General features: G+C 38.7%; 1 protein-coding gene across 1 annotated transcript; it reads left to right on the top strand.

Annotated features, from left to right (window-relative positions):
* Positions 1-1176: 1176 nt before the first annotated feature.
* Hoatz (HOATZ cilia and flagella associated protein) lies at positions 1177-22169 on the top strand. Its single transcript, XM_057768847.1, has 6 exons — positions 1177-1402; positions 1878-1916; positions 2357-2427; positions 18533-18592; positions 19910-19962; positions 21873-22169. Exons 1-6 carry the CDS (start codon positions 1177-1179, stop codon positions 21928-21930), a joined length of 507 nt encoding a protein of 168 aa, XP_057624830.1. The 3' UTR covers positions 21931-22169.
* Positions 22170-24537: the final 2368 nt, after the last annotated feature.

The following is a 24537-nucleotide window of genomic DNA, read 5'->3' as shown; positions in this document are numbered from 1 at the left end:
CTGAGAGCACCAACTAAGACTGCAGGCTTTTTCTATGAGTCTAGTTACTAGGCAGTGTAGTTAGCTGATTGCTAATAGTACCAATCACTAACCACACGGCCAGGTAAAAAGACTGAGATTCCTCGGACTGAGCCCCGTGTGCATCATCAATTTGGTGAGGACAGGGCCATAGGGAAACGCTCATCTATTACCTACTAAGTGGTTTAGGCAAAAGAAAAGCTAGCACTTAGCTGAGCTGCTAAGTATTCAGTGTGTGCAATACGTGTGTGGGGAGGTAAGTATGCAATGTGTGCAAGATGTTGGGGGGGTACGTTTCAGTGATTTTTAGATATATTGGAATATAGAAATCATTCCTTAGCTGATCTCATCATTATATTGACTTGTGATTATAAATCTCTGGACTTTTCCCGACACTGTATTATTAACACCGAAAAATAAAGTGCCACGAAAAATGTCGGCTATCAACATTATCATGTGTCCATTTCCTTTCCAAAACTGACTTTAGGTTGTCCATCTCTGCTCCCTGAAGTAATTAAATGATCGATTTTTATATAGACAAAATCTCCAGGAAGAAAACGCTCACACATGATTGTAAACCTGCTTTTAAGGATACATTAAAAATGTTTTCATAATTTTTCACGGTGGGTGGGGGGACTCAACCCACTTTGCCGGATATTTTTTTTTTATGATAACAGTTGCACTGTAGGTAACTTTTGGTGTGAATAATTAGTGAACACAATCTAAATCCAGCTTGTTTCCTAAGATTTGCAATAAAAGATGGTTTTTTTAAAGCACAAAAACCGTATCCATGGGTACCCCTCAGCCCAATTCTGGTCTAGGACATTATGCCGTCTTGACGTATCAATGCAGACCTGAGAACTTCGCGGGTTGGGGTACTGAGCCTAAGTTCACTTTATTCTGCCATTTCGGGGAGGGGACACTGATTTAGGAACTAAGAGACTTAACTGCTCTCCACTGACTCCAGGGTTGTACACATCACACAGTTGAGGCTTTGACTCCGAGGCTTGACTGGCCCCGAAGGCTGTGACCGCGACAGAAGCCAGGGCCACAAGCGCTTGAGGAACCCCAGATAACTAAGAAACTCAAGCTTTCCTTGTGACAGTTACCAAAGGGACGGTTCTCCGGTGGGGGCAGGGCGAAGCGTCCTGAGTCACCATGGAAACCGGTCCCAGAAACAGTCCTAGCTCCGGGAAGGAATCCCAGGAAATCTGCTCCCCTGGATTACTGGTGTTCACCGGCTGCTCTGAGCAGGATGCCAGCTTGGCTAAGCAGTTTTGGCTCGGGGCGTCCATGTATCCCCCTACTGAATCTCAGCTGGTGTTGACCAGGGACAGCAGCCAGCGGCTACCAGTGGCGAAGAATTCTAAAGTCCAAGTGAGCGGTGAGTAATGGGGCTGCCTCCTCGAAGAAGAAACTGCCCAGCCTAACTGTAAGAAAATCAACCGTCTTGCTAGGTATAAACAAGCGGTAATAGCTACATGCAAATACATCACAAATAGTTCTGAAACTGCCTCGATTCTCCACCACAAAGATAGGTCATCGTTACTAATAAAAATACGTCCTAAGAGTTCCTTAAATGAGGGCTTCTATTTGGCAAATAGGATGGGTTAATCTAAGAGAATGATGTGTGTTGACTAAAAAAGTTAGGAAAGCGTTTACAAAAAAATTGAATTCAAATTTGAAAGCCTGAGAAAAAGTTGGAGGCTGAATCAAATTTAGGAACCACGTTCCCTGACTGACAAGCCTTTGACCAAGGATGTATAAAGTGTTCTTATTCAATGTTAATAAGTACAGAAAATTCAAACACTTTTAATGTCTGCTTTTCCAATAACTTACTTTCCATTTGTATTTCTTAGAGAAAACTCCAGTCCGACCCTTTCCCTTTGATCATAACAGTAAGTACCAGGTTTTAACACCCTTCAGTGGGTAGACTGCCCAGACTGCTTGTAGGATTTTTAGAAATGTAAACATTTACACTGTAGTCTGATTAAGTTGCATACCTTGCCTCAGGGCCCACACCACTCACCCAGAAGATAACTTTCTATAAAGCCTTACCAGAAATGCAGATATCATCTCTGAGCCCACAGGCACTTTCTCTTTAGAGATTGTTGTTGCTGCCACACAAGCTTACTTGTCACCTGAAGGGATCAAAGGTTTCCTGATTGCATAGATAATTAATTCAGTCTCCAGCTATCTATGAATCTGGTTATAAAGTTTCAAGACAGTATATACTTGTGTTCCCTCCTGCTCTATTGACCCATATCCAAATTAATGCCAATACAATAAAAATCATGACAAAGCTATTTCAGATTAAATTGGACTTTATTTACTCTAGAGGAGGCAAATGTCTTCGCTAAAGCCCAAAAGATTCAGGAAGCTGAAGAGAAAGCAAAGTATCTCCAAAAGGTGGGCCAATGCTTCATTTCTTCTGCTTTTCATTACTCTTCTAAATAATTTTGATAAATGTTGTTTGTTTATTGGTGCTAAGGATATTTTACTTTTAAACACGTGCAAATAAAATGTGTGTGGTTTTTTTTGTTTGTTTTGCTATCTCAGCCTTGAAAAGCTTTTTTGTTAGAATTTTGATTAAAAATTTAGAAATCCTTGGGGCTGGAGAGACGGTTCAGTTTTTAAGAGCACTTGATCTCTCAAAGAACTCAAGTTTGGTTCCCGGTGCCCATGGCAAATGGCTCGTTGCTGCCTATAACTCCAGCTCCAGAGGATCTGATGCCCTTTTCTTATCTCTTTGGGCGCGCACGTGCGCATGCACATCTTTTAAAAGACAGGCCTCCTAGTGCAAACCTCTACTCCCAGCTAATAGAGAAGCAGAGGCAAGAGAATCAAAAGTTCAGAGCTGGGAGTTAAGGAAATGGATCAACGATTAAGGGTGCAAGCATGGGGCCTGCATTAAAACAATCTCCAGAACTCTTGTAAAAAGCCAAATACGCGCATGTCATTGTAACTCCAGTGCTGTGGGAGATGGAGACAGGAAAATGGCTAGGGCTTTCTCATTCCTGGCTCAATGAAAGACCCTGTTTCAAGGGAAAAAGGCAAAGAGTAGTACAGCAAGATACCCATATCCTCTTTAACATGCAAAGAAGAACATGTATCAGCACAAACAGTGCATATATAACCCTCACAGCACACACAAAGATGTAAATTTAATAAGCATATAGGAAGGATACTTAGTTCACAAATATCAAAAACATTCAAGGCTAAGTGAGAATATAGAGTTAGTTCAAGGTCTGCTTGGGAAACTTGATGAGACTGTTTTATAATTTTAATAAAAGTTAAAAAGAGGGCTGAGAATATCTACCTAGCATGGAGAAGGCCCTGGGTTTGATCCCTATTGCTACAAAAAGGAAAAAAATACATTCTATTAAACTTTGGCTATTCTCAGTTTCTGCCAAAGCTCACAGGAGCATCAGAAACAGAAATAAACAGAATTACTTTTCAAAAAAAAGCTTCAAACCACACACAATGGTCTAAGAACAAAAATAGTTTTAAAATGGGAAAATTGTTGCCTTAATAGGTCAACACCAACGGAACCACACCATAAGTTTGTCATCTGTGCCTGTTTTCACTGAGAACCGATAGTAAACACATTGGTGCCCTGAAGCCTCTTTTCAGCAGCCACATGATGCAACTAGAACTTTTAACTCAGTAGCTAATACCATGAATAATAGCAACACTTAGTTTGAACTCTATTTCAGTATCAAAGTAAAGATAGAATACCTACCTGTTTGGGCCTAATCTGTTTAATCTTTGAACATATTGGCAAGCTCTAAAGGACATACTGAGAATTCCACATAAATTACAGATCAATTCACTTAACTTTTCTGGTCACAACAATTCACTTTGAAGACTACTGGTGATTATTTCAAACAAATTAAGTGATTAAAATAATTAGCATTTTCTTCTCTTTTTAGAATATTAAGTACCAGACCCTATCTCAAAGAACAGAAAAAAATATTATATATATATGTATATATTATATATATATATATTTATAATAGAATATTATAAGGTTTTTAAAAAGAATATTGTATTGAGAAAGTGCAGGTGGGCACACAGTCCACTGCATGCATGCCAAGGGCACGGGACAGTTCTCGGGAGTCAGTTCTCACTTTCCACCTTGCTGAAGGTCTCTCTTGTTTCTGCTGCAGACTGTTCAGGCCCGCTGGCTTGTCTGTTTCCAGATGCTTCTGTCTCTGCCTCATGTGATTGCAGATATGCACCACCACCTCTGGCTTTTTACATGGGCTCCAGCATCAGAGGTTTAAGAGGCCTTTACCCACTGAGCTCTCCTCGCCCTTCACACGGATTATCTTTTCATTTTTAAAATCGCATTTATTTATTATTTGTGTGTGTGTGCAATGTATGTGTGTAGATTAGAGGACAACTTGTGTGAGTGGGTTCCTTCTACCATGTAGGTCCCAGAGATCAAACATAGGTCATCAGACATTACTCACTGTGCCATCTCTCTGACCCCTTTATGGGGATTTTTAAAGCCTAATTTTCATTAGAGCTGGGAGTATAACTCAGTGCTATAATACTTGCCTAGCCTAGCATGTATGAAGCCATATATTTAATTCAGTTCATGCATCTCTCTCTCTCTCTCTCTCTCTCTCTCTCTCTCTCTCTCTCTCTCTCTCTCACACACACACACACACACACACACACACACACACACCTTTGAGCCAGGAATGGTGACTCATCGCTATAATCCCAACCGTTAGGAAACCAAGGCAAAAGGGGCTTCATGAATTTGAGGCCAGCCTTGGCTACATAGTGATTTCCAAGGCAAGTTCAACTGCTTTGGTACTTTTGCAATTTAATTTTCATTGTACTTCATTTTAGGAATGGATTAGGAATAAAAGTTAAAGGCAAATTTAATAGTCAATTTTATGAGCTTTTGTCAAAAAGTAAGAATGATGTGAATTACAGGGGATTATAATATTATAAACCACATATAACTAATCTTAGAACAGGCTTCCATGTCTTGCATCCTTCTTTCAATTAACTATTCAGTTCAACACATACTTTTTGAGAGTCAGTTTGGTACATATACTATGTTATATGTAGTCAGTGACTATGATATATTCTTATGATATATGTATATGATAGCACAAGGACATATTAAACTGGGCATAGTAGCATACCCTTCTAATCTCACCATTTAGGAGGTTATGGGGAGCAGATGAAGTCCCCAGTGAATTGTTTGATATGGGTGCAGACATGTCAAGGACCTCAATGCCTCAGACCCATGGGAATGGCAAAGCCTTCCCCTAGTCCTTGTTGGCATGGTGTTCATAACATGTGGCTCATGAATTCCTCCTCCTGGGTGTTTATAGCCTGAGACTTCTTTTCCTACACAAGGTTAACTAAACCTTGCTCCTTGTTCAGGATAACCCTGCCTCATCATTCAGCTGTATAAAATAAGCAGGCTGAATTTCCTGACTGTTGCATCTCCACTAGAGTGCATAACCCATCTTATCCCAGCATTTCTGTCTGTGTGTCTGTGTGTCTATCCTTTCTTCATTCCCTTGTAACCCCAGTTTTGTTTCCAGGAGTCATCTGTGTGGGTCACAGCAGGAGGTGGAGGAAGGAAATTCATGAGTTATGGTCAATAATTCTGGGCTATATAGAAGATCTTAACTCAAAAAGCAAAAATGCAAAAAACAAAAACAAACAAAAGCACCAGGTGTGGTGGTACATGCCCTTAATTCTTGAACTTGGGAAGCAGAGGCAGACAGATCAATGGAAATTCAAAGCCAGCCTTGTCTACATAGCAAATTCCAGCTACACAGTGAGACCCTGTCTCAAAAACAACAACAACAAATCCCACTGAAGGTCAAAATTAAGAAATTTAGAAATGAAGAAACATTCCCAAAACACTGAGTTTGAAAATTGTTTCTTCAGCCTGTATACACTTCTTGTCATTAAAATCCCTTCCACATCTGCCTTCAAGGCCTGGCTTTCAGGACAGCTTGAGAAAGCTTTCCCAGAGACTACCTAGAAACTGAGTGACCAGTACCTTCCCATGCTTACATGCAATCCGAAGTGGCCTCCCAGAGTGCAGTGTAAAGGCCATTGCCCATGTTTCTCTGTCCTGCTAGATTGGAGGCACCGTAATCAGCTGACTCGAGAGATCCACTCGAGTGGCACAGCTCTGCCACTGACTGCTAATGTGACCGAGCCACGCACTTGAACTCTTGAACAGCTTCCTCACACAGTAAAAAAGAAATTATTTTTTTTAAATATCCACCTCATATATTTGATGTAACCTATATAAAATACCTGGCCATAGTTTATTTACCCTCCATAATCATCCCTTATATAAAGTAGAAGTCATGTCTCATTTGGTTAACATAATATCTTTCAGGACACTGAAATTCAGATATTTGTTCATTAGCCCATGAACATACAATCTATGTAATTATTCTAATTAATGGCTGAATGATAGCTTATACAGTAATATTTTTGTTGGCATTTTTTTCCTATTGTTGGGTCCAGGAGATTAATCCCAGGGTCCCATGCACGTGACACAGGACCACAGCTATGCTGACAGCTGTGTGGTGATTAAAGTCAATCCTTTCCACATAGACTCATCTGGGAACTTTGCTAGGCTGATAATCTTTTGCAAGAATACTTCAAAATGCATAAGCACATCTCCTGTCTTGTCAATTTTGCTTTTGTCTCGTGGGCCTGAATATGAGAGGAGAGAATGTAACTCCATTAAATATTAAAACAAATCTAGTTTTGGATACTACTGTTTCTCTGAATCTTACAATAAATACCCTCCCTGCTTTGTTGATATCACCATCAATAATATGTAGCTTGATGTATAAAATGAATGGAAGAAGACATGGTTTTTTTTCCCATGTTACCTATTTAATTTTTTCCATATTGTGAACATACACATCAATAAGTATATCCCAGGTATGTTTCATATTAAAGAGGTGAAAAACATTCCCTATAAATTCTCTTGAAGCTATATTCAACCATTTTCTTAAAAGGAAACCTGGAAATTTCTTTTCCATTTCTCCTAAAGTAGTTTTGCTGCCTTCTTTCCCAACAGATATTGATTTTTCAGTGGCTCAGGTTTTAAACTCTAATGCTACTCTCCATTTTGGAATATTTTCCAGGGATACATTATAAATGCTTTTCGTTAGTAGGCAAAATGCTTTTAATCACAACTACTATTTCGGTGATGTATATCAATGGCAGGAACTCAAAACCACTTGAGCATGTCAAGGTTGAATGGCTTACTGTGTCCATAAAGTAAACCTTATAGCACTGTATTGGACCATTATTTTTCCTTTGAGAGTTCTAAGTAGTCTGAAAACATTTTAATAAATGAATAGTCAGCTTATCCTCTAAAATCATAAAACTAATTTGCTTTCTAGTTTTGCCACCTTAAGAAAGCTCTTTAGTTGATTATCTCTTTATGAAAAGAATTATAAATAATGTATATGCTACGAGAGTGAAGAAGAGATCAGAACAATATTTTAGGTACATACATAGAAGGTGCATTGGTAATGTGCATCTAGAAGCAATTCTAACACAAGGGAATGTAAACCAAATGTTTTTAAGAGGAAAATGTGCCATCTGTAGGACAACATCCCAGACAGGTTCTTCCTTTGAATAGGCTTTCCGTCATTCCGTCACACATCCTGTACAGCGAATGCTGACTGTAGAAGACTTCCTCCCTAGAAGTTTCTTACATGGTTCCTGCTTAAAGCAAAAGCAAGTCAGGTCATGATGTCATTCTTAGAACCTTAGAATTCTCACAAAAGTGTTTCTAGAGCCTGTGGTATGAAAGGGGAAGCTTTTCAGCATTGCTATCTATTACCCTACACTTCCAGAGTAGTAACAGGGACACTTAGAATCAGTATGTCAGCTTCAAAGAGCCAAAGAAAGATAACAGTGTCCTTAGAGCTGCTGTGGAGACATCCCGATAGAAGAGAATCCTCTGCTGTGTCAGAGTGATAAGAATGGGCTTCCTAGACAAGTCTAAACGGTCCTAGTGGGAAAGAATGGGCTTCCTAGACAAGTCTAAACGGTCCTAGTAGGAGTGTTACTTGGCCTAATGTAAAATAATATTTATGAAATTCTTTTTCTACCATTAAAAGAAGACAATAGGATTGCTGGAGATCTTCTCAACAACAAAATATATCTAGCTAAATTTGATAATCCGATTTCATCCCATCATATAACTGGAACAATCATAAAAGTAGATTGCATTGTGTGCCCACCATTTTGCAAGCAAATTATGAAAGACCAATACATCAGTTTTTGGGATTGATATCTAAATGCCTTTGCCCCCACCTAGCTGGGCAGTGGTGATGCACACCTTTAATCCAACCACTTGGAAGGCAGAGGCAGGTGGATCTCTGAGTTCAAGGCCAGACTGGTCTATGGAGCAAGTTCCAAAACTGCCAGGACTCACAGAGAAACCCTGTCTTGAAAAAACAAAACAAAACAAAACAAAAATACTGATTTAGAATTATCTAGAGCTTTCCTTCAAATACATCTCTTTCCCTTTTTTCAAAGATCAGTACATTTTGTCTTCTCCCATGTACTTCACCAGAACAACATGAAAACATTTTAAACCATTAGGTAAGGACTCACATTAGCCATCTACTTACAAAATATAAATAAAGCTACTGAATGTAAAATGATGCAAAAGGGGTGCTTTTAATGAATGAATCATTTGAAGACATGCACTCACAAAGCAGTTGAAATTTTTGAGTTGTCAAGCACACAAATTTGCTGAGAACACTATGATCCTCTACCTTCACGTTTCAGATCATAGTGTAACAAGAATCCTTTTAGTGTGTGTTTGTGTGCTCCTGTATAGATAACTTGGCTGTTTTAAATAGCCTCCATGTGCTGAAGTGTGCCCTAATGTCACGAAGTGTAAAATTACACGATGCAACTTATGGAGAAAGTGCATAAATCATATGAGCGTCACTCAGGCTTGAGTTAGCATGCTATTAGTTATGAGTTCTATGACGTCAACAGTATATCTTGAAACAGAAACACACATAAAACAAGGCTATCTGTAGTTCCAATGATGAAATTCTATAACAAAAGGCTGCCAGGAACCTAAGAGCAATGACTTGATAGTCACTATTCGTTGTTTGCAATGACTTTTCAGAACATCACTACTGCAAATAATGATAATCTAGTGTACTCCTAGAGCTGATCTACTAATAGTCTAAATGTACAGATCTGCCACCTACGACACATCCCCACATCTACTTACCATAATTGCCCTTAGTGCAAATTGTACTATGGTCATTTGGACCACTTGTACTTGTGAACTGTAGGCTAGTTTTCTTTGTTTTATGTCTAAAAGCCACTTATGAGCGAGTATCTATGATATTTGTCTCTCTGGGTCTGGGTTACCTTACTCAATATGATGTTTTCTAGATCCATCCATTTGTCTGCAAATTTCAAGATGTCATTTTTTTTCTGCTGTGTAGTACTTCTTTGTGTAAATGTACCACATTTTCCTTATTCATTCTTTGGTCAAGGGACATTTAGGTTGTTTCCAGGTTCTGGCTATGACAAACAATGCTGCTATGAACATGGTTGAGCACATGTCCTTGTGGTACAATTGAGCATCCTTTGGGTACATACCCAAAACTGGTATTGCTGGGTTTTGAGGAAGATTGTTTCCTAATTTTCTGAGAAATCGCCATACTGATATCCAAAGGAGCTGTACCAGTTTGCACCCCTACCAGCAATGCAAGAGTGTTCCCTTTACCCCACAACCTCTCCAGCATAAGTTGTCATCAGTGTTTTAGATCTTGGCCATTCTTACAGGTGTAAGATGGAATCTCAGAGTTGTTTTGATTTGCATGTCTATGATGGCTAAGGATGTTAAGCATTTCCTAAGTGTCTTTCAGCCATTTTCGGGATTCCTCTGTTGAGAGTTCTCTGTTTAGGTCTGTACTCCATTTTTTATTTGATTATTTGTTCTTTTGAGGACTAATTTCTTGAGTTCTTTGTATATTTTGGAGATCAGACTTCTGTCTGATGTGGGTTGGTGAAAATCTTTTCCCATTCTTTAGGCTTCCATTTTGTCTTGTTAACCATGTCCTTTGTTTTATAGAAGCTTTTCAATTTCAGGAGGTCCCATTATTACTTGTTTCTCTCAGTGTCTGTGCTACTGGGATTATATTTAGGAAGTGGTCTCCTGTGCTAATGTGCTCAAGTGTACTTCCCACTTTCTCTTCTATAAGGTTCAGTGTGGCTGGCTTTATGTTGGGGTCTTTGATCCATTTGGACTTGAGTTTTGTGCATGGTGATAGATATGGATCTATTTTCATTCTTCTACATGTTGATAGCCAATTATGCCAGCACCGTTTGTTGAATATGCTTTCTTTTTCCATTTTATATTTTTTGCTTCTTTGTCAAAAATCAGGTGTTCATAGGTGTGTGGATTAATATCTGGGTCTTCAGTTCCATTGGTCCTCCTGTCTGTTTTTATGCCAATACCAGGCTGTTTTCAGTACTGTAGCTTTGTAGTAGAGTTTGAAGTCAGGGATTGTGATATCTCCAGAAATTCCTTTATTGTACAGTATTGTTTTGGCTATCCTGGGTTTGCTTTTCCATTTGAAGTTGAGTACTGTCCTTTCAAGGTCTATGAAGAGTTTTGCTGGAATTTTGATAGACGTTGCATTGAATCTGTAGATTGCCTTTGATAAGATTGCCATTTTTACTATGTTAATTCTACCTAACCAAGAGCATGGGAGATCTTTCCATTTTCTGGTGTCCTCTTCAATTTCTTTCTTCAACGATTTAAAGTTCTTGTCATACAGGTCTTCCACTTGTTTCGTTAGAGTTACTCCAAGATATTGTGAAGGTGATGTTTCTCTGATTTCTTCCCCAGCCCTTTTATCATTTGTGTACAGGAGGGCTACTGATTTTTTTGAGTTAATCTTGTATCGTGCTACATTACTGAAAGTGTTTATGAGTTGTAGAAGTTCCTTGGTAGAATTTTTGGGATTGCTTATGTAAACTATCATATCATCATCAAATAATAAGAGTTTGACTTCTTTTATGATTTGTATCTCCTTGATCTTTTGTTGTCTTATTGCTCTATCTAGAACCTCAAGAACTATATTAAATAGATATGAAGAGAATAGACAACTTTGTCTTGCTTCTGATTTCAGTGGAATCACTGTGAGTTTCTCTCTAGTTAGTCTGATGTTGGCTGTTGCCTTGCTGTATATGGCCTTTATTATGTTTAGGTATGTTCCTTGTATCCCTGCTCTCTCCAAGACTTTTATCATGAAGGAACGTTATATTTTGTCGAAGGCTTTTTCAGCATCTAATGAGATGATCATGTGGTTTTTATTAACAAAATGTATTTCAATCATATGCTGAAAACTATCCATAGTATATGTGTAACTTATGAAATCTTAAATTATATCATTTATTATATGCTCATATTTTTCTCAACATTAAAATATTACATTGCATTCTTCAAATGCACTTTTTAAAGTGATATTAAAGCAGTCTTTAAAAAACACACCATGTTAGCCTTTCATGCATTGTGTAATTGGGAGTTTTGTGGGGGGAGGGGAAGGTAGGATTTTTGTTTTTGTTTTTGTGAGTGAGACACAGTCTTACTCTGAAGCCCAAGAGTCCCTGGAACTCACAGTAATCCTCCTGCCTCAGTCTCCTTAATACTAGGATTATAGGCATGAGCTACTACATTTGACTGTATGTGAAAGTTTTAAAATAAGAGCTACATTCTTTAAGCAATTATTATTGACTTTGTATTCATATATGTATATATAAAACACAACTAAAAATAAATATGTAACAGAGCCAAGAAGTATATTTTCCTCCCTAGAAAAAAAATCATACTTAATAGAAATCTATGTTCTTTATAAAGTCTACATTTAAAATTTATATTAATTCTCTCTTATGGAATGACTTGTAAATTTCTTCAGTTAATAAATTGCTGTTTTTAAAATGAAGCTTATATGTGTTAGAGCAGAGAAACTGAGCCAAGATAGAACTATTTCCAAGAAGTATGGAATGGTCTTAGCATTGCATCTTTTTCTGCAAGTCAGCATCCTTGCTCCCTCTGATTAATAACCCTCTGTCACGTTCTGTCCGTTCCCTTAGATCACTGCAGTTAGTCCTGTTTCTACCCATTCCCATAGATGATTACAGTTAGTCCTGTTTACAAAACTCAGATTGCTTCTCGAGAAAGTCTTTTCAGTGATTATTCAGCTGATCTTTTAAACACAGTAGCTTATTTGAGAGATAACAGCTCTGCATCTTATTACAGTAGTGAATATAAACTCCCACTGCAGCGAACATGGCATCTACACATCACATTCCAGGAGGCAGGCACAAAGAATGGCGCAAGTTCATGGATGGAGCTGAGCAGAGTTTTTGCATTTTGAAATCAAGTCCAGATATGTGGGCTTTTTTATTGCTAATTTTGCCTAAAGTCAATCACACTTTTTAACTTCTGTAGATTGCATTTGTAACATATATGTGAAATTTGTTCCGACAAGGATTAAGATTCTGTGAAGACAAGAACAGAATTTTCCTAGTTAATTCTGATCATAGATACAGAATTAAACATTAAATGATAAGACCTAAAGAAAATGAAGATCATATAATATTCTTATCATTTTTTTTATCTTTTTTTTTTTTTTTTTTTTTTTTGGTTTTTCAAGACAGGGTTTCTCTGTGGTTTTGGAGCCTGTCCTGGAACTAGCTCTTGTAGACCAGGCTGGTCTCGAACTCACAGAGATCCGCCTGCCTCTGCCTCCCGAGTGCTGGGATTAAAGGCATGCGCCACCACCGCCCGGCTCATATAATATTCTTAATCTCTGTAAAACCATAGAACATGGATCCTGCTTATGTAGCATTCTAAGTTTGAAGTGTAATGCCCATTTTTAGTTAATATAACCAAAACTCGTACCATGAATATTTCATTTACATTAACTGTGATATTAGAAAGCTTATCCGTTTGTAAGGCCCACTGTAACTCTCTCATGCCACCTTTACCATTTAATCACGCTTTTGCAAAGTACCATGTGTAAGCTGATTTTAATGAAGGATGTCCGAAGACTGGATTAGCTTCCTGGCTCTCACATGCCTTTTCTACCACAGCATAAACTTTCCTGTCTTCTTCACAATAGCTGATTCGACATTTGTGAAATGGAGATTGATCGTCATCCCTCCTTCCCACCTGTCCCCTAGCTCTTTGAAGAGCTCTAGCAAGTGTCTGAAACAACAAACGCATGGAATGTGGCGTCCACGAGAACTGGAGCATTAGTTACTGCTTGGTTTAGTGCCCCTGAGAGAGGATGTCTACTTTTCTGTGTGAGAAACAACAAGTGTTGTGAGGCTAAATTCACACAAGGCCTGAGGCCTAGAAGTTACTCAGTGAAAATGTGGTCAGGCCTTCTCTGCTCTTTCTCCCTCCCATTCTTTCCAACATTTGAAGGGATTAGAAGAACGTTTCCTCTCATAAAAATAATGTTTAATAGCTACAACTTATTAAACGACCACCATCTGCCATTCACTATATTAAGCACTTTTATCATCTCCAATTTTCACAGCTTTCCCCGTAGAAGAGAAATAAGATTCAAGAATGTGCTCTTTTGTTTACCCAAGATCACAAACTTTTAACCTATGCTAGTGATTACAGTTGGAGGGAGGAAAGGAGGAGTTAGCTAAACTGTAGTCATTAATCTCAATATAAAATTGGGATCCAAGCCCAATATACCCGACTTTACTAACCCATGCTGCCACTTAAATTGTCTGGCTTTGAAAAACCAAGAAATGAGAACTAAATGTTTTACCTCCAGAGTGATACAAAAATTATTAATCATCCAATGCACACTAAACTTATATATAGTATTGTCATATTATAATTTCATGTAATCAACTGTTACTTCCTATTTTTTCAGGAAGAGCATGAATATAAATAATAAAAATAAAGTAAAAAGTAATTATCAAAAGTTAATGTTTTAGATGTTATGATCCCCTTATAGTATTGTTTTAGGGGCGAATTAAATTATCAAAATGCTTTATAAATAATAACTTCTAATAAATAATTCATCCAAAACATGGCTGAAAATGAACTACTCATGATGTGAATTGCAAGGATTTCTTCTCACCACTGAATTGCATTTAGCTTTCCTGGAAGAAATTTCCTAGAATAGTTCACAACATTTTGTTCAGAGGACACAGTTGTTTACAGCAGTTTTGTTATTCATTCCCAGGAAACATGTCCAGGAAGCAGAAATCAAATCTCATTTGAAATCTTTGTGTCTGGGGTTGTAGCTACTAAAATCTATTCTGATAAAATAGGACCTGAAATCCAAGGAAAAAAATGAATATTATTTTTCCTGTTATTTTTGATCTTTTTAGTATTCATCTTTTTATACTAGAAGCATGTGGCAATTTAGTCTCCTAATCATGTGCCAAGAGTTACACAAACAAAAGAATTATAAAATTTTGATTCTAGAGAATTTTTATAACTAAACCAATTTTTAATTTCATTTTCTAAAAATTGAGGACTACACTTGGCTACTACTTGTGTTACACACTACAATACAATGATTCTATTCATACAACCATGACTCAAGCAATTCGAGTCAATAGAAATGCATTAAAACCACATTCTAGGCATCTCTGAGCTCTAAAGGAAAAGATGGTACGGTTCTAAAAGAGACATGCAGCCACTAAGAAAGCGAGAAGAGCAGTGGAGTAAGGTAGAGCCTGCACATCATCACAATATGGGAAGGCTTCACTCCAACTGAGGACACAAGTCATGGAAGAGTAGAAGAAACCAACACAGAACCTGTGCAAGGGCAGCATCCCAGGTCTGTACTGGCAGACACTGCTTTATCGAACCTGTAACAGTTGATAGGTCATACACAAGTTTGCTTAGTTACAAGAGTTCATGCTTTTTCATACATCACTATGATATAGATGGTCCTAAATGCTAGATATAAGTACAAACCTTCTTCCAAAATACTGAAATTTTGTAGGCTCATAAGGCAAAATTTGGGCTGGGAATGATGATGCACACCTTTAACAGTGGCACTCAGGAAGCTGGGGTAGGCAGCTATGAGTTCAAGGCAAACCTGCACCACACAAAGAGTTCCAGGATGACCAGGGCTACATACTGAGATACTGCCTCAAAAAAGAATTTTGAAACAATAAGACACTTAAGGAAATGCTCACCATCCTTAGCCATCATAGAAATGCAAATCAAAACAACTCTGAGATTCCATCTTACACCTGTAAGAATGGCCAAGATCAAAAACACTGACAGTTTATGCTGGAAAGGATGTGGGGTTAAGGGAACATTTCTGCATTGCTGGTGGGAGTGCAAGCTGGTACATCCTCTTTGGATATCAGTATGGCGATTTCTCAGAAAATTAGGAAACAGTCTTCCTCAAGACCCAGAAATACCAATTTTGGGTATATACCTAAAGAATGCTCAATTGTACCACAAGGACATGTGCTCAACTATGTTCATAGCAGCATTGTTTGTCATAGCCAGAACCTGGAAACAACCTAAATGTCCCTTGACCAAAGAATGAATAAGGAAAATGTGGTACATTTACACAATGGAGTAAAATTACACAGAAAAAAAAAAATAACATCTTGAAACTTGTGGGCAAATGGATGGATCTAGAAAACATTATATTGAGTGAGGTAACCTAGACCCAGAAAGATGAATATAATATGTACTCACTCACAAGTGGCTTTTAGACATAAAGCAAAGAAAACCAGCCTACAATTCACAATCCCAGAGAACCTAAACAACAATGAGTACCCTAAGAGAGACATACACGGATCTAATCTACATGGGAAGTAGAAAAAGTCAAGATCTCCTGAGTAAATTGGGAGCATGGGGACCATGGGAAAGGGTAGAAGGAGAGGGGAGAGGAAGGGAGGAGAGCAGAGAAAAAAATATATAGCTCAATAAAAACAATTTTAAAAAAGAATAAAAAACAAATTCATACATTTTAAATACAAATCCAAAGCACCCAGTAGAACTGGCCTGACCTCTGGCAACAGCTGACAATCACGAGCCTTCCCTCTGTCACAGGGATCCTGGTGTCACTATCTTCCTCAGCCAAGTCATGGAGACTGAAGAATAAGCCTGAGGAATTAGCAATGTGCAGCTTGGATGGTGTTGTGCACCGCTTCCTCTCCCTCAGAAGCTTTCCCTATCTTATCTATCTCCACATGGGACTCACCCTCTCTAACCTCTGAATCCCAGTCCCCACACACACCCTCATGTGAACGAAGGGTTCTTGACCTCAGTTCTGTTCTTATGCTCTCCTAAACCCATCACAGAGCACTAGAAACCCACTTGAGCTTTTCTTCATAGGAAGGAAGTTTTTTCCAGGCAGGATTATTCTTGTTCAGCTACTAACATGAAAGTGTGATAGCCTAAGTGCTAATTATGAATTAAAATAAACTACTACTTTTTAAAAAAAATGATTTGGAGATACAGTTGATAGGGATGAAATTAGTTAAGATGGAATCACACTGGGATAGGGTGAGCCCCTAATCCATTATGACAAGTCATCAGAAGAAGGTGACCCTGACTAGCTGAGAAAAGGAAGGAGATGGGTGGGTGTGGAAAGAAGAGTAAGAGATGTTGATGTGGGGTAAATGTGACCAAAATACACTATATGCAAATATTAAAGTGTCATAAAGAAACTCCACTATATATAATTAATGTGTGCTGTAGCCCGATTAATAAAATCTCAAGAGACAGATATTGGGGTTCAACCTGAAGACCAGAAAGGCAAAGCAGCCAGGCACTGGCTCTTACCTCAACCTCAGTCTGAAAATGGTGATCCTGCCTCCAGGAAACCTCAGAATGAGACTGAGACTGAGAGCTGTCTCCTTCTGTTTTATAATCCTCTCTAGTTCTAGGATTAAGAGTGTGCACCACTACCATCTGGTTTCTATGGCAAAATAGTGTGGCTACTGGGATTAAAGGTGTGTGTCATTGCTGCCTGATCTGTAAGGCTGGCCAGTGCAGCTGTTTTACTTTTCTGATCCTCAGGCAAGCTTTATTTATTAAAATATAAATGAAATATCACTACAGTGTGCTAATAAAAACTTTAAGATTTTTAAGATGGGCATAGCAGCCAGGCGGTGGTGGCGCACGCCTTTAATCCCAGCACTTGGGAGTCAGAGGCAGGCGGATCTCTGTGAGTTCAAGACCAGCCTGGTCTACAAGAGGTAGTTCCAGGACAGGCTCCAAAAAACCACAGAGAAACCCTGTCTTGAAAAAGCAAAAAAAAAAAAAAAAAAAAAAAAAAAAGAAAGAAAAATGGGCATAGTAAACAAGACTTTTTGAGGCTGCTTCTTCCACAATAGGATATACTATTTTATGATTAAATTTTTTTGTAAGTAGAACATTGTAATAATAAAAAATAAGCACAACTCCCTCCCCAAATGTGACTGTGAGACATAAGGGAGAACGCCACGTGACAGCGAAGGCAGAGACTCTAGTTCTATAAGCCAAGGAACAGCATAGATAGCCAGCAGACCACTAGACCATAGGAAGAGGCCCAGAGGAATTTCAGAGGAAGCATGGCTTTGCATACTACTTGGATCTGGACAACTCACCTCTTCACCTCCAAAACTGCAAGAAAAGGTGTTGTTTAAAAAATGTGTATTACTTTGAAATAGAAGCCCAAGCGCAGTGCATAATACATTTGGATGGACGGATTGACGGGATTTTCTCATCTCTGAAAAATGTGTTTTATTCTTACTTTGTATTTCTTTCTTCTATGAAAAATGTGTTTTATTCTTACTTTGTATTTCTTTCTTCTAGTCTTGTACTAAAAAGAATGTCCTTTTCCCTGAGTTTGTCTGCTCTTTTGTTTATATATTGATATATCTTCATGCATGTGATAAGTTTTATGCTTATGAAAACTCACCTAGTATATGAAATCTGATAGCCAAGAAAGAAAAGGGAGAGATACAGGGAAAGCTTTGTTATCAAGTACAAGTTCTAAGGCCAGCACTCTTTCGTTGTGAGCTCGGGTGAGATGTGATCTCTGGGTTTACTGATCGTATATCTACCTGCCATTTAGGGTCACTTTCCTTCCGTGGCCAATAGCTAAGATTTTTTCATCAGATCTGTTGTTGAACTGCTTGCGTAAATTATTTACCCTAACTCTGCCCCAGTTTCCCCCACCTGTCAAATGGAGGAGGAAATGTCAAATTCTGAATTGTTAAAATCATAATTAAGTATTTTAAGATCTTAGGCTAGCTCATATGATAAGGTCTAAATAGAAGTTAGTAGCTATGAGCAAAACCTGTATGTTTAAAATCAAAACCAAATTATTCTGTATAGATCTATTGTGGAAAACACATTTTAACATCCCACTAATGCCAGAAGAAAAGGAAAATTTTCACCTTCCACAGGTACAGGCTTTACTATTGTGTCAAAAGGTTCACTCTTTTTTTCTTCTTCAAATAGGCCAAAAAGAGAGATGAGATTCTCCAACTCTTAAGGAAACAAAGAGAAGAGAGAATTTCGGTAAGAGCGGTGGTGGGGCACTGGATGGCTGACTGAAGACACTCATGATCTGTGGCAAATGTTCAGAAGTTCTTCTGACCCTTTAAATCTATACTCTCATGTTCTCAGTCTTCTATGCACCAAAGGCTGGGAAACAGAAATTAAGTAACTGGACAACCCATAAACCAGAGACAACTCCAAAATTTGTAACTCTGATGGCAGAAGAAACAAGGTGTATAGGTCAGGGAGTCTATTTGATGTGGGATTTCCCCTCTGTATGCTATGAATATGTTTTATTTCCATTGTAAATAGAGAAGCTGCTTTGGCCTATGGAAGGGCAGAATAGAGCTAGGCAGGAAAAACTAAACTGAATGCAGGGAGAAAGGAGGTGGAGTCAGGGAGACACCATGTAACAGCTGAAGGAGAAAGATACCAGAACCTTACCAGTAGGCCATAGTCTTGTGGTAACACATAGATGAATAGAAATGGGTAATTTAAGATGTAAGAGCTAGCAAGGAATATGTCTAAGCCATTGGCCAAACAGTGTTGTGATAAGTATAGTTTCTGTTTGGTTATTTGGGTCTGGACAGTCAGGAAATGAACGTGAAGTCTCCGTTCACATCTATTGTTCACATATTATGAAGTTGTAGTCTATTAATATTGACTACTTCTCATTGCTAATGACTTTACAATGATTGATCTTTGTAGACCACAAAAAATACAACTTAAGTGATTAAAACTTTTATATAAAATAACTCACTAGAAATATAGGGATATTCAAACACAAACTTCTGAATGTGCCTCAAATTCTGTAATCAGAACATCTTTAACTCAATGGTTTTCAAATGTAAGAAGCTTGTCTTTCTAGACTCTGTAAAGATTTCTACTTTAGACAGTTTTCAAGTGAATACATTTCAGACAGAGGAAGTAAGTGCTGGGCCAAGATTATCTCAGGACCTGTACCTTGAGGCCTGTAGGACAGAGAAAAGCCTGGCTCGAGTTTGAGGGATAGTCTCAAAGGTACCAAGGATGAGACAGCAAAATCTATGTAGACATCCCTCCAGCCAGAGGGAGGGCTTGGCTGTCTCTCATTGGCTAGAGGTATCCCCACACCACATGATGTCATGTAACCTATATAAGCTGACGCTCAGATATAAACTGAGCTCCTGCTTTGACCTGACTCCCTATCACGTCTGATTGTCCTGCATTGTGGGGCTGTTCATCTGATTGTCCTGCATAGTGGGGCTACAGAACAGGTGGATAGCGCACTCACCTTTCCCTGGGGAATAAAGCTAAAGAGACCTGGTGGTAAGCGTTTTCCCTTTTTATTTTTTCTAGAAAGAACTGATTTCATTACCTTATAAGCCTAAGGCCAAAGTACCTGAAGTAAAGTAAGTTTACTTCCAAAAATCCTCATCTTTTTATTTTCTGTCTTTAAAGAACATTTTTATTTGTCTCCTACCAACAAATCTAAAAACCCTACACTACTGTGTTGGGGTTTCTTGCCTTAAATAAACACACTTGTAACTGTGCTCAAGCCTGTGCAGATCTGTGGGATGTGCACTGTGTGCGTGCACAGTGGAGAGTAGGAACTGGAGCCTCTGTGTGCCTGACTGTCCCTTCTCACCCATCTTCATGCCCTCCCAGCTCCACCTCCCCATGATCTGCCTGTCATCTTCAGTGCATCCTCAGACCTTATCGATAACCAGCTCTGATCCCACCAGTGACATGGCTACACCAGCCTGTAGGTGACAGAATGTTAGAATTGTCAGCAAATAGCCTTAAGGAAGAAGGATTCTGTCTACATAGATTTTTAAAAAAAAATCACTAATTATCTGTCTATATTTTCTACAGTATGCCTCACATCTTAGTTTTTTACTTTCAAGCAAGATGATCTGACTTACTGCCAGTGAGGGGAGGAAGGCAGCCTAAAGGAAAGACTTAACTGGCCCAGATGGTGGACGAAGGCTGCTTCATGAATGCCACAAACATGGCTGGGTGCTTTAGAATATGCTGCATTTTTTCAGAATATTGTGTTACTGTCTTTGTTTATTTGAATATACAAGTGCATTATTTTACAACTTTAACATAATTTTTAGTGAAAAAATGTGTTTAGTGGGATCATTTACTAGAGCAGGGATGATTCAGAAACAGCTATACCAATGAAAATTAAGTCCCACCCTGAACAAGTTTTATACCTCTTACAGAATTTAACATTTGGGCATGAGTAAGTATCATATGGAACCCCAGAGAGGTTTTTGTAAGGGTCTCCTGAGGGTCTTGTGACCCCCTTCCCTCTAGAAGTGAATGCTGACAGTCCCATTATCATAGGCCTAGCTATCTGTTGTGTAGATTATTCCATTGATTCAGGGACAAGGTTAAAATGATAATTTTAAATTTTAAGTTCTTGCTTAATTTCTTTTGTAATATATTCTCTCCTTAATCCCAAAGCTTGAGTTTCTTTCCATTTCACAGTGACATCTTCCTCTGCACTTAAAGACCATCCTTTTGACAATCACACACTACTATGTGTCCATATTTTATAATTAGTTAGCTCACTACTCTTAAGTTATTTAATAGTTCACATAATTTTATGCCTTGTCTATAAATATATTATAGATTCCCTGAGAAACTGGATCACCCAACTTAAGTCAATCTTGGGATTCAGAATATATTTGTCTTAAAAAATCTGAAATACCATGTTATTAAGCATTAGCTAATTTGTAAAATGATGCCTCTATACTGTACACTAACTTATACAAACATTTCTTAAATTCTTAAATATTTTTTCCTCCATCTTGTCCACTCAGCCTCAAATTCCTACACAGAGTGATGCAGGCTAAAATCCTTCCTCAATAGGCCTTCTCAGGATAATCTGTGCCCTTTCCAGCAGAAAGTAAATTCATAGCGATGCTTTAAAAGTGATGCATTTAGGCTGGAGAGATGGCTCAGAGGTTAAGAGCACTGCCTGCTCTTACAAAGGTCCCGAGTTCAATTCCCAGCAACCACATGGTGGCTCACAAAAGTGATACATTTAGCATTTGCCCCAGTAATATTTGCATTTTCAAGGGGAACTGAGTCAGTTAGGGTAGGAGGCTATGGCCTCTTTCACAGCCTTACCTTCTCAGTAAGGTAACCATTTCTCTCACATCTGTTCCGTACTTGGTCACAAGCCTTAATACACATTCAGAATCCACAATGCTACCTACTGGGGACATTTTCAAAAGTCATTTCCCTACTACATCGTGATCATGATGACTGATGCTATTATATGGGAACTGACTCTTTATGTTGCCTACAGGGAAGTCTCATCAGAATCAGACAAACAGGACCAAGAAGAAGTCAAAGCCTTGCAATGATTTGATTGACATATTGTAGCAGGTGACTGTGTAGCTTAATCACCTTTGAAGCAAGTTATGCTTACATCAGGATCACCAAGTAAAAAGTGTGCAAGTTTCCAGGAATTTGACAATTACTGAGCATTCATGTTAAAATATACTAAAATAAAAGTTAAGAGTGTAGACAGGTGGATTTGGTCAGTCATTGAACATTTGTGTCTATTGTATTTATTTGTCATACTATAATCACCTTTGTCATCTTACACATCCCAAACTCCTGCTTTTTGTTTTATTTGAAGGGTATTTGTAGAATGTATATATTTTATTTGTATTATGAATACTCAATAAACAAGAATAAAGGGCTCTATATGCCCCCCCCCCGAGTCTACTACAAGTAAAATAATAAAACAAAGATGAAAAGGCATTCTTAAAAACCTTAAAAATATCTCTTTCCCAGCCAGGTGGTGGTGGTGCACATCTTTAATCCCAGCACTCGGGAGGCAGAGGCAGGCGGATCTCTGTGAGTTCAAGGCCAACCTGCTCTACAAGAGCTAGTTCCAGGACAGGCCCCAAAGCTACAGAGAAACCCTGTCTTGAAAAACAAAACAAATACAAAAACAAAAAATATCCCTTTCCCAAAGTATGGCTTATTCCATTTCTAGAACAGGCCTGAAACCAGGTCTGAGCGTGTATCTTATGCAAAACCCTACCGCCAATCCACTTCACTCAAAGCCTACTCCCTTTGGTATATATTAGAAACAGAAGGTTAAGGATTTGTCCCTCGGCACTGTCGAGAAGCAAAGGTATCCTGTCATGCTGAAATATTTATCAGACAGGTGGCTCTCGTGAGGACTGACAGAGCAGATTGTCATAGTCTAAAGTTTAAGATCATGTAACTAATAACCTTTGCTCTGATTCAATGTTCATGGGGGTTATTCCTTGCCTAAAGGAAGACAATACGCTTCACAGGCCAAGCACTGGTTTACTCTAGGTTTACAATTCTCAATATATAAACATATTATAGGTTAAGCAGCCATCATCCAAAAACCTGAAATCAGAAAGAGGTTGCGTATCCAAAATCCAAAATTTTTTTAAGACTGGTATGACACCACAAAGAGAAAATTCTGTACCTAGCCTCATATGGACACACTAAAAGTACAGCAGAAGGTGCTAAGGAGATGGCCCAGTGGCTATGTGTGCTCTTCACACAAGCATGAGAAGCTATGTTTGGATTCCCAGCACCTGTAATGCCGGACTTGGCGGCAGGGACTGGAGGACTTGTAGGGTGGCGCATCTCTCACTGGCCTACTGGTCTAGGTGACTGGTGAGCACGGAGTGTAAACTAAGTGCAAAGTAAGCAGTGGAGAAAGACACCCAGTGTCAGCGTCTGGCCTCCATACATATGTGTGTGTGTGTGAACATTCCAAAATGCAAAACACTCTTAGCCCAAGCATTTTAATTGGTGGTCTCTACTTTGAGCTCATCAAGTTGAGAAGTGGATCTTGGGTCAAAGAAATTTTACCAAGAAAAACTACACATTGTCTGCCATGCAGTGGTGGCACATGTCTTTATTCCCAGCACTTGGGAGGCGGAGGCAGGCATATCTCTGTGCATTCAAAACCAGACTTGTCTACAGAGTGAGTTCCAGGACAGCCAGGGGTACACAGAAAAACCCTTTCTCAAAAAAACAAAAAGAAAAAAAAAAAAGAAGAACGAAAAGTTACAACACATTGTGAGTTTTCTTGGCAACTAGTCCTCCCACGGTGATACATCCCTGTGTTGCCAGGTATAACAGTCATTACTGCAACAGTACTGCTTAACAGAGTTCTAAAGCAATTTTTGCTATTGCAAAGTTCAACTCGTGGTCTGACTGGTCTGATTTCAGGCCACTTAAAGCAGTTCTGTCACTCACGCTCTAAGTCTGTGGACGGACTGAGACAGCCCTGCATTACATATCACCCTCTGGGAGACACTCATGGACCAGTAGGACATCTGCGGCCTGCTCCTCCCGGAAATAAAAGATACAAGAGAATGAATAGAACACGAAAGACTTTTCTGCAGCAGGCTCATAAAGTTCTAGCTTATTCTATGGATTAATCAGATCTCATGGCAGAGAGAAACATATTCAGCCTCTTTAGCAAGGGGGACTGTACTAGTATAATAAAGGATATGTATCCTGGGAGGTGTGAAGAATTGGGGTCATTACTGCATGTCACTCAGTTTATTGTGTATGCTAACAAAACCAATATGGACCAAAGTCAGAGTATCATAGGGAGAACTCAAGACGCAATTTAACTATGTGAAACAAAGTGGTCATTTCATAAGTTGAAGCAGATCTTGTAATATTAGAAAAATTATTTAAACTGACATTAAGTCAGATGTAACTGCATATATATATATATATATATATATATATATAATCCTTGACAAACTATCACAAAACTCCAAGAACTAGAATGATAATGCCAAAGGTATCATTCCAATGGTACAGAGCATCAGGTACCATTCCGATGCCATAGCACCACAACAGTTGTTGCCTTGCTGGGATGACCAAGACGTTCTAGGAAGAATAGTTGTAAGCTGTGAGATATTTTTGTCAGAACAGAGGCAAGGGCTGCTCGTCCTGCT

The sequence above is a fragment of the Chionomys nivalis genome, chromosome 4, assembly GCF_950005125.1.
Source record: "Chionomys nivalis chromosome 4, mChiNiv1.1, whole genome shotgun sequence".
Classification (NCBI taxonomy): domain Eukaryota; kingdom Metazoa; phylum Chordata; class Mammalia; order Rodentia; family Cricetidae; genus Chionomys; species Chionomys nivalis.
Note: the sequence above shows the minus strand (reverse complement) of the source record. Positions and strands in the feature narration are given on the sequence as shown.

Excerpts from the sequence above, each read along its gene's own strand:
- Hoatz (XM_057768847.1), top strand. The coding sequence starts at position 1,177 with ATGGAAACCGGTCCCAGAAACAGTCCTAGCTCCGGGAAGGAATCCCAG. Across the intron at positions 2,428-18,532 it reads AAGCAAAGTATCTCCAAAAG|GCCAAAAAGAGAGATGAGAT; the intron begins GTGGGCCAATGC and ends TTCTTCAAATAG. Across the intron at positions 19,963-21,872 it reads GCCAAAGTACCTGAAGTAAA|GGAAGTCTCATCAGAATCAG; the intron begins GTAAGTTTACTT and ends TGTTGCCTACAG.